Source organism: Leucopleurus acutus, assembly GCF_964270905.1.
Source record: "Leucopleurus acutus genome assembly, chromosome: 19".
Classification (NCBI taxonomy): Eukaryota; Metazoa; Chordata; class Mammalia; order Artiodactyla; family Delphinidae; genus Leucopleurus; species Leucopleurus acutus.
This window is the reverse complement of record NC_139161.1, coordinates 21354143-21372713: the sequence shown is the minus strand read 5'-3', so window position 1 is coordinate 21372713 and position 18571 is coordinate 21354143. Positions and strand designations below refer to the sequence as shown.

At 52.7% G+C, this 18571-nt stretch overlaps 1 protein-coding gene across 1 annotated transcript in view; it reads right to left on the bottom strand.

Moving 5' to 3' along the window:
- PLXDC1 (plexin domain containing 1) overlaps positions 1-18571 on the bottom strand; it is a gene marked incomplete at both ends in the record, with an annotated part of 60830 nt that overhangs the window by 5995 nt on the left and 36264 nt on the right. Inside the window, 4 exons of the mRNA XM_082860986.1 lie at positions 4187-4322; positions 5494-5554; positions 8837-8918; positions 13045-13140. Of these exons, the coding sequence (XP_082717112.1) occupies positions 4187-4322; positions 5494-5554; positions 8837-8918; positions 13045-13140 (375 nt within the window). The remainder of the gene's footprint in view (positions 1-4186; positions 4323-5493; positions 5555-8836; positions 8919-13044; positions 13141-18571) is intronic.

Sequence of the window (18571 nt, the reverse complement as noted above, 5' to 3'; positions counted from 1 at the left end):
GACAAAGCCTGCACACAGCAGTGAAGACCCAGCGCAGCCAAAAATAAATAAATAAATTTAAAAAAAATAATAAAGTGATAAAAAGCACCCCTAAAAATTCAAAGTAAAACAAAACAAATAGAGAGTTGTAGGCATATAATAGAAAGATACGTTTTCTTCAGGAATTTCAATACATGAGGTATTTATGTATGCCTCTGAGTCTATTTTGTTACTACAAGTTGAAATGATGAATTGGTTACTCAACACTAACCAAAGTAACCCTAAACATCATTGGACAAATTAACTTGATTGGAATCAACTTGTTTTGAATCTAGACCATTGGAAATCCATTGTAGCCCAGTCCACATCTACCCTTGGCAGACAAAAGGACACCTACAGCCAGTCCCTCCCACAAGGTGACTGAAGGTGACCATCCTGTGCTCACAACAGCTTTTCTCCCACTCACTGAGGGCTGGTTGGGGTCCACAGAATGCAAACGGATTCCCTCATTAAGGGACTGTGGCCCAGGCCCATGAAAACTCACAGAGAGAAGAAGTGTATGTGATGTCTCGTGAATGAGTGGTCATGTTCTGTAGTTAGTGGTCACTTCTGGCTGCTACCAACATGTTCTGTTCAACTGCTCATCAGATGAGCCCTTACGTTGCACACGTTATTCCGGGTCAGTGCCTGTCTGTCCTTATAATAAAACGCATGGGCTTTGTGGCAGCTGCTCGCCACTCTGAGGTCATTCTGGTTCACTTAAGTGGGCAGCATTTAAGCAAGTGAACAACTCTTAAAATCCAGCCCTCATACCTCCTGCTCCCCTGGTCCTCTCCATTCCTCTGGATGGCTGGTGACAGAAGGGCTCCACACGCCCTCCAGCAGCTGCTCTCACTAACTTCTCTGCTCTCCAACTCTGCTCTGACCAGGTGGGTCCCCCTGGCTGAAGTGCTGTATCCCCTTCATTCACAACGTCTTCCTGGACCCTGAGATATACTCTGCCTCCAGTAAGTCTCCCTGTGTGGGTTATAATTGCACAGGCAGGGGGTGACCCAAACCTGTCCCTCCAGACACCTTGAGAGTTTGGGGTGGGGGGAAGTCTTTATCAATTTTTCTTTTCTTTCTTTCTTTTTTTTTTTGGCTGCTCCACGCGGCTTGCAGGATCTTAGTTCCCTAGTAGGGATCGAACCTGTGCCCCCTGCAGTGGAAGCGTGGAGTCCTAACCACTGGACCACCAGGGAAGTCCCTCCAATTTTTTTCTTATAGAGGTAACCTAACAATCTCTACCACCCGCTCCAGGACTGGAAGGACATATGTTTTTCTTTTGGGGACTATTACACAGCAAACAGAAATGACACATTCCTGGGCTGATAGAAGACACACACATGATAAAACTGATAAACAGAACACGCTGCCTCTATGTAGGGACAGCGCATCAGGGCAATAACCCGGGAGAAATGGAGAATACTTCCAAGTCAGGATTTGAATCCAGCCCCCAGATGCCATGCGCTGGGCTCTCCACGCCCACACAGCCACCCTTCTGGCCTCAGGCACTGTGCCCCATGCAGACGTAAACCTCTGAGGGAAAGGCTGCGTTCTGGTCTGGAGGATGGGGTGTGTAGCCCCCAGCCCAGCTCTGGGCTCAGACCGTGCCCTCAGTAGCACATAGGGTTAACTCAGGAGTTACTGGCCAGGGGTTCTTCTTTTTAAGTAGAGTGTCCTTTAACTGGAAGGTCACCCCTGGACTCAGTTTTTAACTCCCTGAGGGCAAGATCTCCTCCTGTGTCATTTTTCATTTGGTTTATTGAATCCCTCACAGCACTAGCACAGTCTCTGCTCTCAATACCTGAGCTTTAACCAGCTACTTGTTATTCCTGGGCAAGTTCAGAGTGTTGGGACCTGTCTGAATCTGCCCACTTGTTCACCCTTCCCTATTTTTCCACCCATTGAATCCATGAAGACCCTTTTCTATTTTTTTTTTCAGCACTGAGAAAGGCAGTGGGGTCGAGGGGCAAGATTGCTGCTTTTGGAGCTAGATGAGACCTGACTCCACCTCTTCCTGGCTGTGTGACCTTGGGCAAGCTATCAACCTCTCTGAGCCATACTGTCTCCTCTGTAAAATGGGGATTAAACAGCATCAACGTACAGGATTGTTAGGAAGACTAAGTGAATATTAATGGGTGCACAATGTTACCACCCTACGTGGCACATGGTCAGTCCCCTTAAATATTTGCTCTTTCTATCAACTGTTCACTTCCCTCCAGCCAGATCCATGGGTTCCTGCTCTCCAGTCCTCTAGGCTGCATTTAAAAAGTCAGGAGGGGGGCTTCCCTGGTGGCGCAGTGGTTGACAGTCCGCCTGCCGATGCAGGGGACATGGGTTCGTGCCCTGGTCCGGGAAGATCCCACATGCCGCAGAGTGGCTGGGCCCGTGAGCTATGGCCACTGAGCCTGTGCATCCGGAGCCTGTGCTCCACAGTGGGGGAGAGACCACAACAGTGAGAGGCCCGTATACCACAAAAAAAAAGAAAGAAAGAAAGAAAGAAAAAGGATAAGGGAGGAATTTCTCAGAGATAGCCAAAGAATCCGAGGAGCCTGCACGGGGTTCCCCACAGGGTGGCTGGACCTCTAGCAGCTTCAATAAGACCTCAGGTCCGGGTGAAACGGAGCAGGATCCTACGGTCCTTGCCCCCCATGTCCTCAGCCTACCTTTTGTCTGTGGAAAAACTTTATCCAAAGAGTAAGTTTAATCAGAGATGTGAGAAGATGCAGAAACAAGGGAAAATAGTCCAATAAGACTGAATAATAATAGTCTAGGCATTAAGCATAGTCAAGGACCTTAGTTCCTCTTCAAGGGCTATAGATAATATTCTGAGCCATATCATTTGAGCTGTCTTATAGATACTGAAACCCCCATCAGGTGGAAGAAGTTAACTACATGATGACCAGACTGTAGCCATGACATAAGCTGCCACAATTCTGAGAACTGGCCTCAAAGAAATGGGAAGAAACGGACCGTGGAACTAAAGACCATGTTAGGTAGCTAGTCAGACGTGAGTGGGTCCCGTCCCATCCTGGATGGGGTCATCTTTCCCTCCCCACCTGGACACTGGTGACCAGAACATGCCCAGAGATCCTCCCTTTTTGTGGTTAAGGACCGCTAAGTTTCCAGCCTTATGAGGACCAAGCAAGATATTGAAAACCCAACAGGGTTTTCCGAACCATCAGCACCGGTTGGCGCAGGTGCACCCAGACCTAAGAGGTGACTCAGACTAACCTGGGGTTCGTTATGCGGTATTTATAAGTTACCATTGTGGTTCCCCACCCCCACCCCCATTTCCGATTGGGTGCTTATGGGTAAGTGTCTGCATACAAGGAGAAAAGTTATATAACCTAAAGCTGTCAATCAACTTGTCAATCCAATGATGCAGGACACAGGGAGGGACTTGCCACGATTTTGAAAAACCCAGCCCTACCCTCACTGCGGGGCTGATTCTGGTGCCTAGACAGCTCACTGTCCTCCCTTCTTGAGGGTGTACTTTTGCTTTGCTTAATAAAACTCCTGCTGCTTAAAACCACTCTACGTCTCTCAGTTGAATTCTTTCCCTCCAGAGGACCAGAACCCAGGAGTCACCGTTCCACCGGTAACACGTGGGTGGCAGAGGAGGCCCAGGGACAACCAGGCCTGAAGAAGCAGAGATGGATCAGCAGCAGCCCCAGGTGGTTAGAGCTGCCCACCTACCCTCCGCCCACTGGACGCCACAGGACCGCGTAGCCAAGCCCCAGGACGGCAGGGGTGGAACTCCCCACCAGGCCAGCTCGGCGAGGGCTGGGAGCCAGAAGGAAGTCAGAAAAATCAGGCAACCTTTCCCTGACGTCTGAGTGTGTGGACTGGGTTCATACCTGCTACCGGGATGCTAAGACCTCACAGGTTCTCTAAGGATCGCTATTAAGATGAACCGCGATATTATATAAAATACCTGGCAGTGTGCTGGGACAGTAGTTTTTCCCCTCGCCACAGTGAATTCCGTCCCACAGCCCTGACATGGGCGTGGAGTCTACTCGCTCTAAACCTGGCTTCTGCCTCTCACCAGCAAGTGCTCCCACTCTTGGAGCCTCAGGTGTGAAAGGATGGAGCAGCCCTCCCCTGAGATAATCCCCATCAGGGACAGTGATGCTCCAGGGCGGTGGCTCCGCCCCACTCTTACCTTCCGTGGTGAGGCTGTCGACGAAGACGGAAGAGGAGGTGGTGGTGAGGTCTCCGTCAAAGGGGCTGAAGGAGCTGTCGGGTGAGGACGAGAAGGAGTCCTCGTCCTGGAAGTCCTCACACGTCCTGCCCTCTGCCTGCAAGAGAGATCCTGTGCTGCCCTGGACAGAGGCCTCGCCGGCGGCCATGCTGCACACAGGAGGATGGTGGGGCGCTCGCATCCCTCAGCGGCCAGAAGATTTAAGATTCCAGTGCGTGGCCCAAGCACGGTAATCTAACCAAAGCTGGGCTCTGAGTACATTTAAGCTTTCCACTTTATCCTGAAAGCGTCTTATCTTACAGGGCAATTTATCTGTCAGCTGCCTCGAAGCCCTCCTGAAAGAAGGAGCTGAGATGCCAATCTTAAATAAAGCGAATCTGTACGTTCACCAACAGCCAGCGTCAGCAGTAGGCTTCTGGATGGACAAAGTTTGTTTTTTCTCTAAGGTCAGAAACGGCTCACCCAGCCTTACTGATAAAACAGATGGTAGTGAGCACACAGCAGTAATCCTGGGGGTTCACATTTAAATGCTGGGCCTGGCACCTTCACCATCTCGCCAGCTGCGAGCTACAGGCCAAATCACTAAACCTCTCTGAGCCTCAGTTTCCCGTTCTGGTAAGTGGGGGCACTGGCCCCCAGCTCCCGGGGACCGTGTTAGGATTAAATCAGGGCAAGTGCAGGGCAGCATGCGGTGAAGTGCTGGGTGCGTGCGCTGTGCTTGCACTGGAGGGAGGAAGGGAGGGGGAAAGGATGCGTGGATGGAAGGGTCTGTGTCAGTATAAGGTGTGAGAAGTGGAGGCTCCCCACCCAAAGTGTTGAGCATTCATGGAAAATTCCAGCAGTGAGAAGGAACCTGCATGGGATTCTAAACGGGAGGTGCCAGGAACAACCCTCCTCGTTCCCAGAACCACTGCCTTCCTCAAATGCCGGAGGGCTGGAGCCGGGTAGTCGCTTTTTGAACATCACCAGGTGCACAGCCTCCCGGAGGATCCCGCTGTGGCCAAGGCCACGCCCAACGTACCCTCTGTAAGGACCAAAAGAGCCCCTGGAGAGCTGCCACTCCAGGCCAAGTCACCAGAAGTGCTTGTCTCAGGGACCCATCGAGCCCTCGGAAACCTCCCATGTGGGTCTAATTGGCTCAGAGCAGACAGGGAGACAAGCCCCAGGTGGAGGGGAGAATTTCACCAAGAGCCAGAGATGCCTTGAGAAGAGCTACCCGAGCTAGTAGCCCTGCTCCTCCCCACACCTGGCTCACTTAAGCCTCTCACCTCCTGGGCACAGCCATAGGACAGCCACTCCTGGCGGTAGCGGTCAAAGCCACTGGAGCATCTGCAGGGGAAACCAAAAGGCCAGAGGTGCGATGGGATTGACAGAGAAGCCCTCCCCTTCACCTCCCCCTATGCGGTAACAGCTCTCCAATGATAGCAAGGAGGGGGCGAACCTCCCCAAGACCGCTGGGCAGGTGCCGTGGGAGCGAGAGTCAGACCCTCCTGTCCCTCTACTCCTTTCCCCAAAGGAGGGGAAGCTATTTGTGGCATCTTCTCCCTCCTCCTGACCAAGCTCCCCAGGACCAAGGCCACATTTGCCCAGATGTGGTGTGTGTAGGGAGCTGACAGATTGCATGACCTCTAATGACCTTTAAGGCCCTCCTGACTCTGGGCGGCCACGAAATTGCTGAGAATCCAGGGAATTCACACACATGTTCTCATCTGGGGAAAGTCTTACTCATTCCCCAAGCCCCACTTCTTCGTGGAGGAGCCTAAACTTGTCAAGGAGGGGCAGGGCTGAGGGTGGCCGTCAGCCAATCTGGCCAACACCCCCTGTGTGATCACTGAAGGGCAGAAGTCAGGGTCCTGCCAGAGTCTGGGAGAGAGTAAACACCGGTTGACGAGGGTTCCTGGAGGACAATGAGCGCTCAGCTGGGCTGGAAGTTGTCAAGTGCTTCCCTAGGGAAGGGGTGTGGTGCGAGGATGAACCAGAGAATGTCCTCCATTGGCATCATGCTCAAAGTTCCGTTCTTCACTCTTTGGTGCCAGGAGACTCCACCAAGCCCTACTTAAGCTCAGGAACTGCCGCATGGGAAGATACTATCCCGAGCCACCAGCGCTGCGAAAGGATTCGTGGCCGGTTAACTCTGCCCCGGCAACTGCCTGCCCATCGATCCGAGACCTGGTGAGGCTGAGGCTTCCAGGCGCTGTCAGCCTTTCCTTCTGAAGATGCCTCTGAGCTGCTCCTCCTGCAGCAGCGGCAGCTGAGCTGAGCCATCCACACCCCCTCTGTCAGGTCCTCCGTGCCCCCTCCCTTGAGGGATGGAAGATTAAGGGCATTGCTGGGGGCTGGGGACTAAAGTTTCTTTTAGGCCAAACGAACTGGTTCTTTCAAGGACTGAGCCTTTGATAGATGTCTAAGAGCACCTCTTTCCAAGCTCGGGGCCAACCAACCCAGACGCAGAGGAGAAGGGCATGAGAAAGGGCCACCGTTCGAGTGCCTCCTGAATGCCAGGTGCTGCCCCAGTCCCATGCTGCTCTGGCACTACCTCATGGGACCCTCGTGATAACGCTGTAAGACAAGGGTTATGTGTGACCCTCATTTTCAGAGCCAAATCCTGGAGTCAAAGTCACCCACAGACTTCAGAGTGGGTCACTGGGGGGCAAGAGGGATGAAAGGAAAATACCTGCATGATAAGTGAAATAATCTAAATCAGATCTGGCCCCAGCACGGGGAGGGGACGCTCTGGGAGGCTGCAGAGGGCAGAGTAGGTGGAGGGGAAGCCGAGAACCCATGTGGTGGTTTCAAGCAGCTGTGGGTGGGAGAGACCATGGCGGCCGGCCCCCTGCACCAGCTCTGACCTCTGGCTTTTGAGGAACCTGGAGTCAGCTCTCAGTTGAAGCTGAGGCTCCAGAGATCTGTCAAGAAGGGGCCCGTGCTCGGTGAGCCCAGGCTCACGGACATCCGGGGACAGGATCCCTGATGGAGCTCCTTTGTCCCGTAGTTGACATAACCCAGCAAAGGCAGTATCCACACCCAAGGCCCTGCCCTCCCCCTGACCAACCCTCATTAAACTGCCACAGTTTTCTGGGTTTGGCCGTGTGCATTCAGTGGGGGTGTATCAAGCCAGGGTTTTGCTTTCATGTGAGCCATTTTGCAGTTCTCATGGCTCAGCTGCTGGTGGACACTGAGTCATGCGGTGGCAGCCAGCCCTGGCGTTCCAGCCTCCTCTGCAGTCATCTGGATGATCTCCCTGTGCTCAGTGACTCTCAAACTTGAAGGTGCACAAGATGGACCACATCGCAAAGCTCCACGCCAGGAAGAACCAACCTGGGGTGTGCCCTGTGTACTCTCTCTGAGGCTCTGTGCCTTTCATGTGAAGGGCCCTGAACACTTTGCAAAAATACTATCTGGTATTTGAGGAGTTAAAATAACAGGCATGTTCCTCACCCACATCTCCCCGAATCACATAACCCCAGCCCATTTTACAGGGAAAACAAACTGAGGTCCCAAGAGAGTGAATAAGAGCACAGCTGTTGGGAAGAACACCTGGGAGGCCAGATGAGCACGCCTTTCTCCTCCCGGCCCAGAGCTGTGTCTCGTGTGCTAGGCCGGCGGCCTATAAAGGCAGTGGCTTCTATTTCTGCACCAGGATACTGGAAAGGAGCAAAGGAAACACTGACAGATTCAGGACAGCTGCAAAGAACTCAGAGCCTCTATAATTTGCAATTTTTCAAGATTGCCTTAAAGGCTCTTGTAGTTCATAGCTTTTCCCACTCTCATGGGAGCCCTAGTCCCCAGAGAAATTCTTTTTTTTCCCCCTGCCATTTATTTCTCTTGGACGGGAGAACAGGGCTCAGATTCTGAGTCTAATCCGTGAGGGAATGATTTCAGAACAAGGAGAGGAAGATGACTTGGATTTAAGAACTTTATGCCTGAGCCTGGATCTCATCCAGAATTTTCCCTGCTTCCAAAACCAAGCAAACACAGCTTTGTCACTTGCTCCAGCTTTCCACAGACGCCTGCGATTTCCACACCCATGGTTTTCAGGCAACCCTTCTGCAGCCTGAGAAAGATCTTGAGGTGCCGATTTGGGGTCATGGGGCTCTCCTCCAATGGCGATGGGTCTTAAGCTCATCCCGTCCCTGAGCTGGCGGATCTCACGCTTGTTTGCAGATGAGGTACCGTGTTAAAATGCAGGTTCTTGGGCTTCTCTCCCAGAGACCTGATGCAGGGGGCCAGGGGTGGGCCCCGAGAATCTGTTTAGCGCAAGCCCTAGGTGATTCTGGGATGCTCACAGCTGTGGACCACTCTTTGAGAAGGCCTGCCAGAGGATGAACCAACCCTCCCAGGTGCGAGGAGGGAGCTGCAGTAGCTGGAATCTCTGAATGGTCTTCCAGAAGTCTAGTGTCACCACAGGGTGACATATAGTCACCTTGATGGGTCACAAGCCTCAGGGAGACACTCACTTTCATGATATTCTTGTCCTAAGTGTCACAGTAGCGCTGGCCAGAGATACCCTCATGTTGGTAATGAGGCCCGAGGCAGGGAGTGGGGCCGTGCCACCAGCTGCCCCCCTGCACAGTCTGCCTGTGGGAATAAGAGGGTGAGCCTGGTACAAACCTCTGGAGGACATGGCACCAGCTGCAGTTGAAGATCAGGTCTGAGGACATGCAGGTGTCGCAGCTCCGATGCTGCAGGCAGGCTGCAAGAGAGAAGGCAGCGGCCCCTCAGTACCAGGCCCTCCACAGGCCTCCAAAAGGTGCAACTTTCCTGAATGCTGGGTCCTTACACAACTCTGGAGGTTCTGACTAGCAGGGACCCTAGAAGTTTTTAATGCCACCCTCACTTGAGTCCAGCCTTGATTCTCTAATTCTCCCTCTCTACCCTCCCTCCCTCCCACACTTCTTTCTTCCCTCCCTCCCTCCCTCCCTCCCTCCCTTCCTTCCTCCCTCCCTCCCTCCCTCCCTCCCTTCCTTCCTTCCTTCCCTCCTTCCTTCCTTCCTTTCTTCCCTCCATCCTTCCTTCCTTTTGTCACCAGGGGGTCAGGCCCTGAGCTGGTGCTGGTGATTCAGCAGTAAGACCTGGTACTTTCTTGGGCCTTACAGTCATATGGAAAGACAGACCCTAAGCAGATCATCAAACAAAAATAACTACATAATTATCATTGTGATGAGGTTTACATAGGAAAATTACAGGGCGCCATAAGCACGTACAAAGGGATTGCACCCAGTCTGGAAAGTTATACTTCTGGCCTATTGCCTACAATTACAGGGTTGCAAAGGATTTTTTTAAATCGACATATATTGGACATATAACGTCATGTAAGTTTAAGGTGTACAACATATGGATTTGATCCATTTATATCGCTGTATGATCGCCACTGTAGCATTTGCTAACGCCACCATCACTTCACATCAGTATCATTTCTTCCAGTGCTGGGAACAATTAAGATCGAGTCTCTCGGCAAATTTAGTGTTTACAGTTGTGTTGCCTACAATCCCTGGAAAGGATTTAAGATGTCCTGGTTTGACCAGCTAGCACTCCCTGCTCCTAGGGACTGTTTGTGTGGCTGGACTGCCGTCAGAGGCCCGCTCCTGGCCTCTCCGGCTCCTCCCAGGGAAGTCTGGGGGCTGAGTTATTGAGAGTAAACCAGGCCAGGCATACGGAGTTCCATTCCTTTCCTCTCCCTCTCCTCTTGGACGTGAGCTGTTCCCAGGGGGTATGCTGACCTCTGCTCATCCAAGCTTAAATCTTCCCTGGAGAGTTACCTGACCTGTTGGTGCCTTGGTACCTCACTTGTAAAAGAGGGATCAGGATGCTGTCTGTGTGGGAGGCCAGCTGTGAGAGGGTTTATAACAGAGCTGGCCACACGGTGAGCCAGTGAATGCTATTTTTTATCGACTCTGGTCCTTCATTCCCCTCAATATACCTATCACGTGCTCATTCACTCATTTATTCTTTCAACAAAGATTTATTGAGCGTCTACCCCAGGCCCGGCACCGTCCCCATGCTGGAGATGCAGCGTGAACAGGAAAAGACAGAAGCACTGCCCACATGGAACCTGCAGTCCAGTGGAGGAGACAGCCAACAAATACACAGACAAATAGACCCACCCTAGGGTTGCCAGTGGTGAGAAGGGCTGGGAGAAAAGCGGATCAGAACAGGGAGGTGGAATGATGGTGGGGGAAGGTTGGGGAAGGCCTCTGAGGAGACTGAGAGAGCGAAGAAGCCAGCCTGGCAGCTCTCCTGGGAGAGAAGTCCAAGCAGAGGGGCCTCTGTGTGCAGAGGCCCGGGAGGAACACATCCCAGGGATGCTCCCAACAGCAGTCAGCACGCTGGCCGGCTCAGCAGAGTGGAGAGCTGGAAGGTGGTAGGAATGGGGAGGAGGGGCAGCTGGGGCCTAGCCGGGCAGGGCAAGGGTGGAGAGCAGGCAAGTTAGTGGGAGCAGCTGCTGGAGGGTGCGTGGACCCCCAGCAGAGAGGGCCCGGGGAGCAGGAGGTATGGGGGCTGGATTTTAAGAGTTGTTCACTTGCTTAAATGCTGCCCACTTAAGTGAACCAGAATGACCTCAGAGTGGCGAGCAGCTGCCACAAAGCCCATGCGTTTTATTATAAGGACAGACAGGCACTGACCCGGAATAACGTGTGCAACGTAAGGGCTCATCTGATGAGCAGCTGAACAGAACATGTTGGTAGCAGCCAGAAGTGACCACTAACTACAGAACATGACCACTCATTCACGAGACATCACATACACTTCTTCTCTCTGTGAGTTTTCATGGGCCTGGGCCACAGTCCCTTAATGAGGGAATCAGTTTGTGTTCTGTGGACCCCCAACAAGGTGGCAGGTGATAACCAGCCCTTGGTGAGTGGGAGAAAAGCTGCTGTGGGCACGGCGTGGTCACCTTCAGTCACCTTGTGGGAGGGACGAGCTGTAGGTGGCACTGTGTCCTTTTGTCTACCGGGGCTTTGCAGGCTTTGGAAGGGTGGAGGAAAAGACACCGGCAGAGAATAAGCAGGGACCGACTTGGCCCAAGAACAAGAGAGCTCTGGCGCGTCCAGAGGGTCTAGAACAGCGCCCAGCACGTGGTAGGCAGTTAACAAAAGTTTATGGAATCGATGAATAGTTGCTTTTGTTATCCCCATTTTACAGAGGAGGAAACTGAGGCTTGGAGAGTCACAGAGCTAAGAGTGGCAGGTCTGGGTTTGAACGAAGGTCTGTCTGAGCCGAGAGACTGAGCTCCTAGTCTCGAGGTCCCGCTGTGGGAATCCCCCTCCCCAGCTCCCACCTTCACCCCAGGCCACCTTTTCATGAGTCTCTTCTAGAAGAGGGACCAGCCATGGAGTGCTATGGCTTGAAAACAGTCCAGCCACACCTCTGGAAGAATTTTGGCTAAAAGTCCTCCCCTACCCAAAGGTAAGGGAGAAAGCCTGGGGCTGTGGAGTGCAGAGTTTTCTGAGGACAAAGCAAACCTGCCTCCCAGGGGTTCAAATCACAGCCCTGGTAGCACTGTCCCTTCCCCTACATGGGAGCCCATGATCATTCCCAAGGACTCTGGAGACCCCTTAAATGGCTCCAGTCAAACAGAAAAAACCCTGGGAGCCTCGTGGGATATTCATAAAACCCACTGACCTTTATTTCTCATCTGCATTTCAGATGCCCTGTGTGCTATTAAATGCCCACAGAATTCACTGGAGGGGTGGGAAGTGGCTTCAATGTACAGACAGTGTCCCAGAAACGCATTCCCAGGACGTTTCACGTCTTCCGCCCCAGCAGTTAGCCCTGCCCTTGGATGTCCTTGTTCCCAAATGCAGTGTATTCATTCCTGGGTTTGCTCTCACCAGTCCTCGAGGAAGCCCTGCCTAGGGGGAGGGCCACTAGGGTGGGGGCGGGGCTGGAACCGCAGGTGTCCTTGTCCTGTGACTAGGTGTCAGGGACCGGCCTCTTTTCCAGGCGAGGACACCTGCTGGGACGTGGCCTGGCATTCTAGAAGACCCTTCCTCCTCCTCTTCTTTCTTCAACCCCTGCTCCCAGAACCTCCAGGGAAGAGGAAGAGGGGGAAAGAGAGGTAAGAAATGCCCCAGAAGGCAGGGAGAAGGCCGCGGCTTCAGAGGGAAGCTGGGAGGTACCATGAAACAGGAGAAGAGATGAAAACTTTCTTTAAAACTAGAACGAGAGCGCTGTCCTTCCCTCACTCTCCCCAGACGCCCTGACCACATCCTGAAGAACATCCCACCCGATCCTGCGGGGTCCGCAGCAGCAGCTGGGGCCCCAGCCATGGTGTGCCTTCAACGGCAGGTGAGTGGGGTACAGAAGAGGGACAGGACCAGGCCCCCTGGATCTTGGAGGGCTACTGGCTAAATCCCTCTACTGCCTCCTGCCTGTGGATGCCAGCATCGTGCCTCCTCTAAGGAAAATACAATGATAAACTTATGGACCCATTCAGGTCCTGGATCATCTTTTCTGGGAGCTCAGTCTAAGTTCTCAGAGGTACCTCTTTCCTGGGTTTCAATTATGTGTTAATAACAATAGCTGTCATGTATCAAGCACAAGCCACGCCCTGGGCCTGGGATGTGCCAGTTAATGTCTGAGCTTTCACTTACACCCTCAGCTCTACCTACTGTAGTTCTAACCCTTACTGTAGCCCTGGGAGGGAGGTGGTGTCAGGCCCATGTTACAAATGAGAAATGGAGGCCCAGAGAAGTTAGGTGGTGGTACCCAGACAGGGGACAGTGGTGGGCCTGGGATGGAACTCAGTCTGACTCCACAGCTCTTTCCAAGATGGTGGAATGCCTCCCCCCTCATCAGTGGGAACAACCCCTAATTACTTGGTAATGGGGTGAACTCCACAGCAGATGTGCTGGTGACCTTGCTGGGGTCCAGCTCCACACGGTGGTATTCGAAGATGGTCCTTCGCCGAGATTCTGAAACATAGGCAGAGCCTGTCATCAGGAGCAGCTCATGGCCAGAGGGCTTCAGGGCCTGGACCTGGAGCCTGACAGGTGGGTAAGAGATTGTAGTGAGTGGAACCGGGAGTTAGTATGCAGCCACTGAGGGCAGGAAGTAAACCCGTCCTCCTGGGATAATGGTGTTGAAACTGTGGGGAGACAGCAGAACAGGAGTTGGCCTTGAGGGGAGAGCTTTGTGTTATAAGCAGATTAATAACGCAGAGGCCCGGCTGTTCCTGGGGTCAGGACACAGGGGGTCCACACTTTCCCAGGCCTCTGTGACTTTACAGCTGCTGTTCCCTTGATCCATAATGCTCTTCCACCCTTTCTCTTCTTCTCCAGCTCACCCTTCCAGATCCAGCTCAGGACCACTTCCTCTGAGCACCCACTCTAGACCAGCTGCCTCTTATCACCCCCTCTGTCCTGTGCCCTCCTCTCACTGCACTTACATTGTGTGGTCATTAGGGTTGATTTGGAGGGTGGGGACCATTCGACTATGGTCACCTGGTCCCGAACCTGACCCACAGTGAGCACTCTGCGAATGTCTGCAGGTGGACAGGCTGGCCTTGGAGAACCTCTCCCCCCCTTGACGCAGGGAGAGCAAGTTTCAGGGCCTGGAGCCAGGCTTATGTCCTGCCCCGCCCCCTGCAGAAACTTCCTACAGGACCTCAGAGTCAAGAGCCCTGAGTTCTGAGTCAAGGTCTGCTCCTGACAAGCAGGATAAGCTTAGGGCCTCGGTTTTTTGTCTGTGAAGTGCATCTTCTTTCATGACCCTGCCTCCCTGGCCACACAGTGATTGGTCCAGGGCTGGGCATCTGATGAAGTCAGACCCATCAGAGACCTTCCCTGGGACTTTTAAACTATAACCAGAAGGCCCTTTGCTCTCCAGTAATACTGCTAAGAAGATGCAAGCTCGGCGTCCATGAATGGCCATGGTTCCAGTCTCAAGGGGAAAGCTAGAGGATGAAGCCACCTCGTGGAGAGAAACTGGTGGCATTCCAGGCTCTGGAGTCCCCACACCTGCCCTGGTCCTATCTTCCCAGTTGTTGGCTCTTCCTTTGGTTCTTTGGGCTACTTTAGTATCCCCAGTGCACTCCTTTTCTCACTCAGCTGAAGGTGATTTGGAGAAAAGTTTCCCGAGGTGGCAGCAACACTCAGTGGGGGCATCCATGAAAAGGAGGGTGTCCTGTGCAACTGCTGGGTGGCCCATCCTGAATGAAGGATCGAGGGGAGCATCCACTGCTCAAAAGAACATCTCAGCTACGTTTCTGTAATTTATTTATCCTCAATTTTGGAAACGTTCCCTCCTACTTAACCTAGGATTGAACCCCAGGTGGTCTGACCCAAAGCGTGCTCTCTTCGCACCACACCCCACTGTCCTGCCGCAGAGCCTGGAGACACCTCAGCCCCTGAAGCATCCGCGACCACAAAATACCCTTGAAACATTCTGTGCGATGAAAAGGAAACTGCTCCGGCGCTGGTGGCCGCAGCACTACCCCGGAACTAAACAGGAATCTGCAGTCCACCTCAGAGGCCTGTGCTTGAAATGCAAGCACTACCCACTCACAGGTGTGCGCGTGTGCGTGCACGCGCACACACACACACACACACACACACACACACACACACACACACAAATTTTTTCTAATACAAGAAAGGTCCTTTGCCAAGCAGGGGTGGGTCTGAAGGAGATTGGGGCGAGGAAGGGCACTTTTCCATAATTCAGCTGCCCAGAAGAGACACCAATTTTCAATTCACCAAAGGCCCACATGTGCTGCAGGGCCCTCCCTGTGTGACACCAACTGCTCTGCGAAGGTGGACTGGGCTTTGGGTGAGCCTGCAGGATGTGAGACATTGGGTGGAGGATGGGGAAGTTCCAGGCAGCCTTTCCCAGCTCCATCCCACCCACTACCCCCAGAAGCCATCTCTCCTAAAGAATTACCCCTTTTAACACTGAATGGAATAGGATACAAAATAAAGGTGAAATTTCAGGTCTTCCGAGGTGCCTGAGGCCATGGGGTCTGGACTCTGCGTAAACATTTCTTTCTTAATCTGCCTCGTCTTTCCAGGCTGAGTTCAAATGACAGGCCCCCCTTGAAGACATCCCCCACCCTTGGGTGCAGTTAGTGGCCCCTCCACAGCCTCCTGTGCACTGTCCAGTGTCACCTGTTTCACAAACATTTACTTTGCTGGCCACCTCCCCCAAGGCTATGAGCTCCCCAAGAGCAGAGCCTACAAGTTATATGTCTCTGTCCCCCAGCCCCTCGCACCAGGCCCTGCACAGAACAGGGTCTCAAGAGACGACTGTGAATGAATGAATGGCTTACAAATAGTCAGGAAAACCCCAGCAACTTATTATAACTTCAGCCCGCAGCACAAAGGAAGAATGCCCTTCTTCCTCAGCCCACCTCAGATTATGGCCTTTCTCAAAAGGGCAGCCGCCAATGGGCCACAAAAAGTCAGACCCTCCCGGAGTTAGAGTTCAAAGGAGGAGGAGAATTGGCTTTCAGGATTTCTCCACCTGCAAGGATACAGGAGAGAGCCTGCCCTTGGTCAGAAGGCAGGTGAAATAGGAGGACAAAGGGGGTCAGGGTTGGGGCATGATAGAGACACGGACTTGTCAAGGGAGTCGAATTCATGGATAGAGACACACGAACAGCAGCTGGGGAAGGCGGGGCTCCCAGCAAACCCCACACCAGAATCTCGGAATGAGTCTCCCCACCAGCCTACTGGGGAGCAGAGGTGGGGACGTGCCTCAAGTGAGGGTACGGCCAGAGATGATCAGATATCCTCCAAAAAGCAACACAGCCCTACCAGCAAGGGTGGAGGAGATGTGTGTGGTAGGAAGTGGGAGGAGGGTGGGCGGGCCGAAACGTATCTCTGATTAAAAATAGCTGCTCACGGGCTCCCCTGGTGGTGCAGTGGTTAAGAATCTGCCTGCCAATGCAGGGGACATGGGTTCAAGCCCTGGGCCGGGAAGATTCCCACATGCCGTGGAGCAACTAAGCCCGTGTGCCACAACTACTGAGCCTGTGCTCTAGAGCCTGAGTGCCACAACTACTGAGCCCATGTGCCACAACTACTGAAGCCTGCTCGCCTAGAGCCCGTGCTCTGCAACAAGAGAAGCCACCACAATGAGAAGCCTGCGCGCTGCAACAAAGAGTAGCCCCGGCTCGCTACCACTAAAAAGAAAGCCCGCATGCAGCAACAAAGACCCAAGGCAGCCAAAAAGAAATAAATAGATAAATAAATTTATTTTAAAAAAATAGTTGCTCACTTCAACTGCCAACTTGTACTTTTTTAAGTGTCTGGTTTGGCAATACTTTTATTTCTTGATAAACAGATCCCTTAATATCCCTGCCTGTGTTATTTGTTTTTGGATTATCTCGCCAACATCTGGGGCTTGCCCAAGGACGATGACGTCCATCTGCCTGACCAACAGATCCCTGCTGGAACCAAGACAGTGGCCACCCCAGCGCCACATTTCTGGCAGTTTCAGACATTTCTGTTTTATCTCTGCTTCCATTCATCAAAGATTCAAAAAACACTAAGGTCCAGACATGGAAAGCCCTGTCATGCAAGCAAGAGATGTTCATGGCTCAAAAGCGAGGTTGGCATGTCCTGTTCTGTTTCCACACCAGACACCAGCAGGGAGAGGGTTGGTTTGGTCAGAAGAAATCAGACTGACAGGTCCAGCCACAAACTTCCCTCCAAAACAGTGGTTACGATATAAAAAAATCTAAGATGGTGGCTCAGGAAAAAGTTTTCGTTTGCTCATTCACATCTTCCTTTGCTCATTTGGTTATTCTTTTAATAATCATGAATTGAGCCCCATCAGGGGACCCCAGAGATAAACACAATGAGGGTCCTGTATCCCAAGGAGCTTTCAGCCCAGGAGGGGAGGGAGGAGAGACCTCCTCGGCACAGATGCAATGTAGAAAAGGTCAGAGGGAGGAGAGGAGGTGAGAAACGGCAAGGCTCAGGGAGCAGAGTGGAGGGAAAAACAGAAAAGAAAAAAAAAAAAGAAAAGTGAAAAACGGGGCGGGGGGGGGGATGGGGATGGGGGATGGGGAGGGGGAATGGGGAGGGGGAGGGGGAGGGGGAGGGCCCCAGGATGGATAAAAAGATACAGTGAAGAGCACTGTAAAGGATCCTTTATCAGGAGCAGGGAGAAGACAAACTGGGCCACATCTGGTGATGACACCCCCCACCACCACCACTTGGCTTCTCCTTCTCACTCCTCTGCAGCCAGTTCTGGGGCCTCCCCATTCCCCACCCAGCTGCCCAGCACCAAGGTACAGCACAGGCCTCTGCCACATTTCTCAAGCCTGCTTTTGAAAGGAAAGGAAAGTTCTGGTAAAGGAGAAGGCCCAAGTGTTCAGGCCGTCCAAGGCCATTCTGGGGTCAGCCAAGGGGCGGGCTACAATAAATTAATGAATTAATACAATTCCATTAATTCAGAATCTCTGTCAGTTTTGACGCTGGCTACCCTAAAGTTGCTTTTATACTGTCCATGAAAGAAAGGGTTTCTTAAACAAATGAATAGAGGAAATTATATTGACTTCTGGGGGCCCCTCCAGTCAAATAGTGTATCAGCTACCCTCTATGTTTTGCATGCTTCTTCAAACAGACGCTGCTAATCTGAATCTTTTCTCTGCATCAAAGCGTGCTCTGCAGACTCTGCTCCAAAGCCTGTGGAGCAGTTTCTGCGAGGAAGTAATGGTAAGAGAAATTCTGGCTGTTTTCAGCATTTCTTCCCTCAACCGCAGGAATGAGACTGTGCAGAATTCCCTCCACCCTCAGACAGGGGTGGGAGGAAAGTGTTTGGAGACTGGGGGGGAGGAGAGAGTCCCCCAGACAGGGTTCAGGGACTGGGGGATTCTTGAATAGTGGGGAGTAAACTCCACTCCTCACAGGGCCCCAGGCAGGGAGGAACCGAGCTTGGGTACAAGGGCAGTGACATCACTCATTCTGTAGGACAGGTGGGTTGGGACAACGGGAATATTCGAGGTGAATATCCCGGTGATAGGGTCTGTGGACCAGAGGCCTCTACCTGAACTTCTATCATGGTTTTTGGGGATTTATTGTTATTTGCAGCTCAACCAAATTCAAACGAATTCCCTGCTTGCTGGGTTGAATATCAGACCCAGAGGAATCTGATCTCTCAGCCACATAAAAGCCATCACTCCGAAAAGCAGAGGTTGTAGCCCTTTTTTTTTTTTTTTTTTTGCGGTACGCGGGCCTCTCACCGCTGCGGCCTCTCCCGCCACGGAGCACAGGCTCCGGGCGCGCAGGCCCAGCGGCCACGGCCCACGGGCCCAGCTGCTCGGCAGCACGTGAGACCCTCCCGGACCGGGGCACGAACCCGCGCCCTCTGCATCAGCAGGCGGACCCCCAACCACTGCGC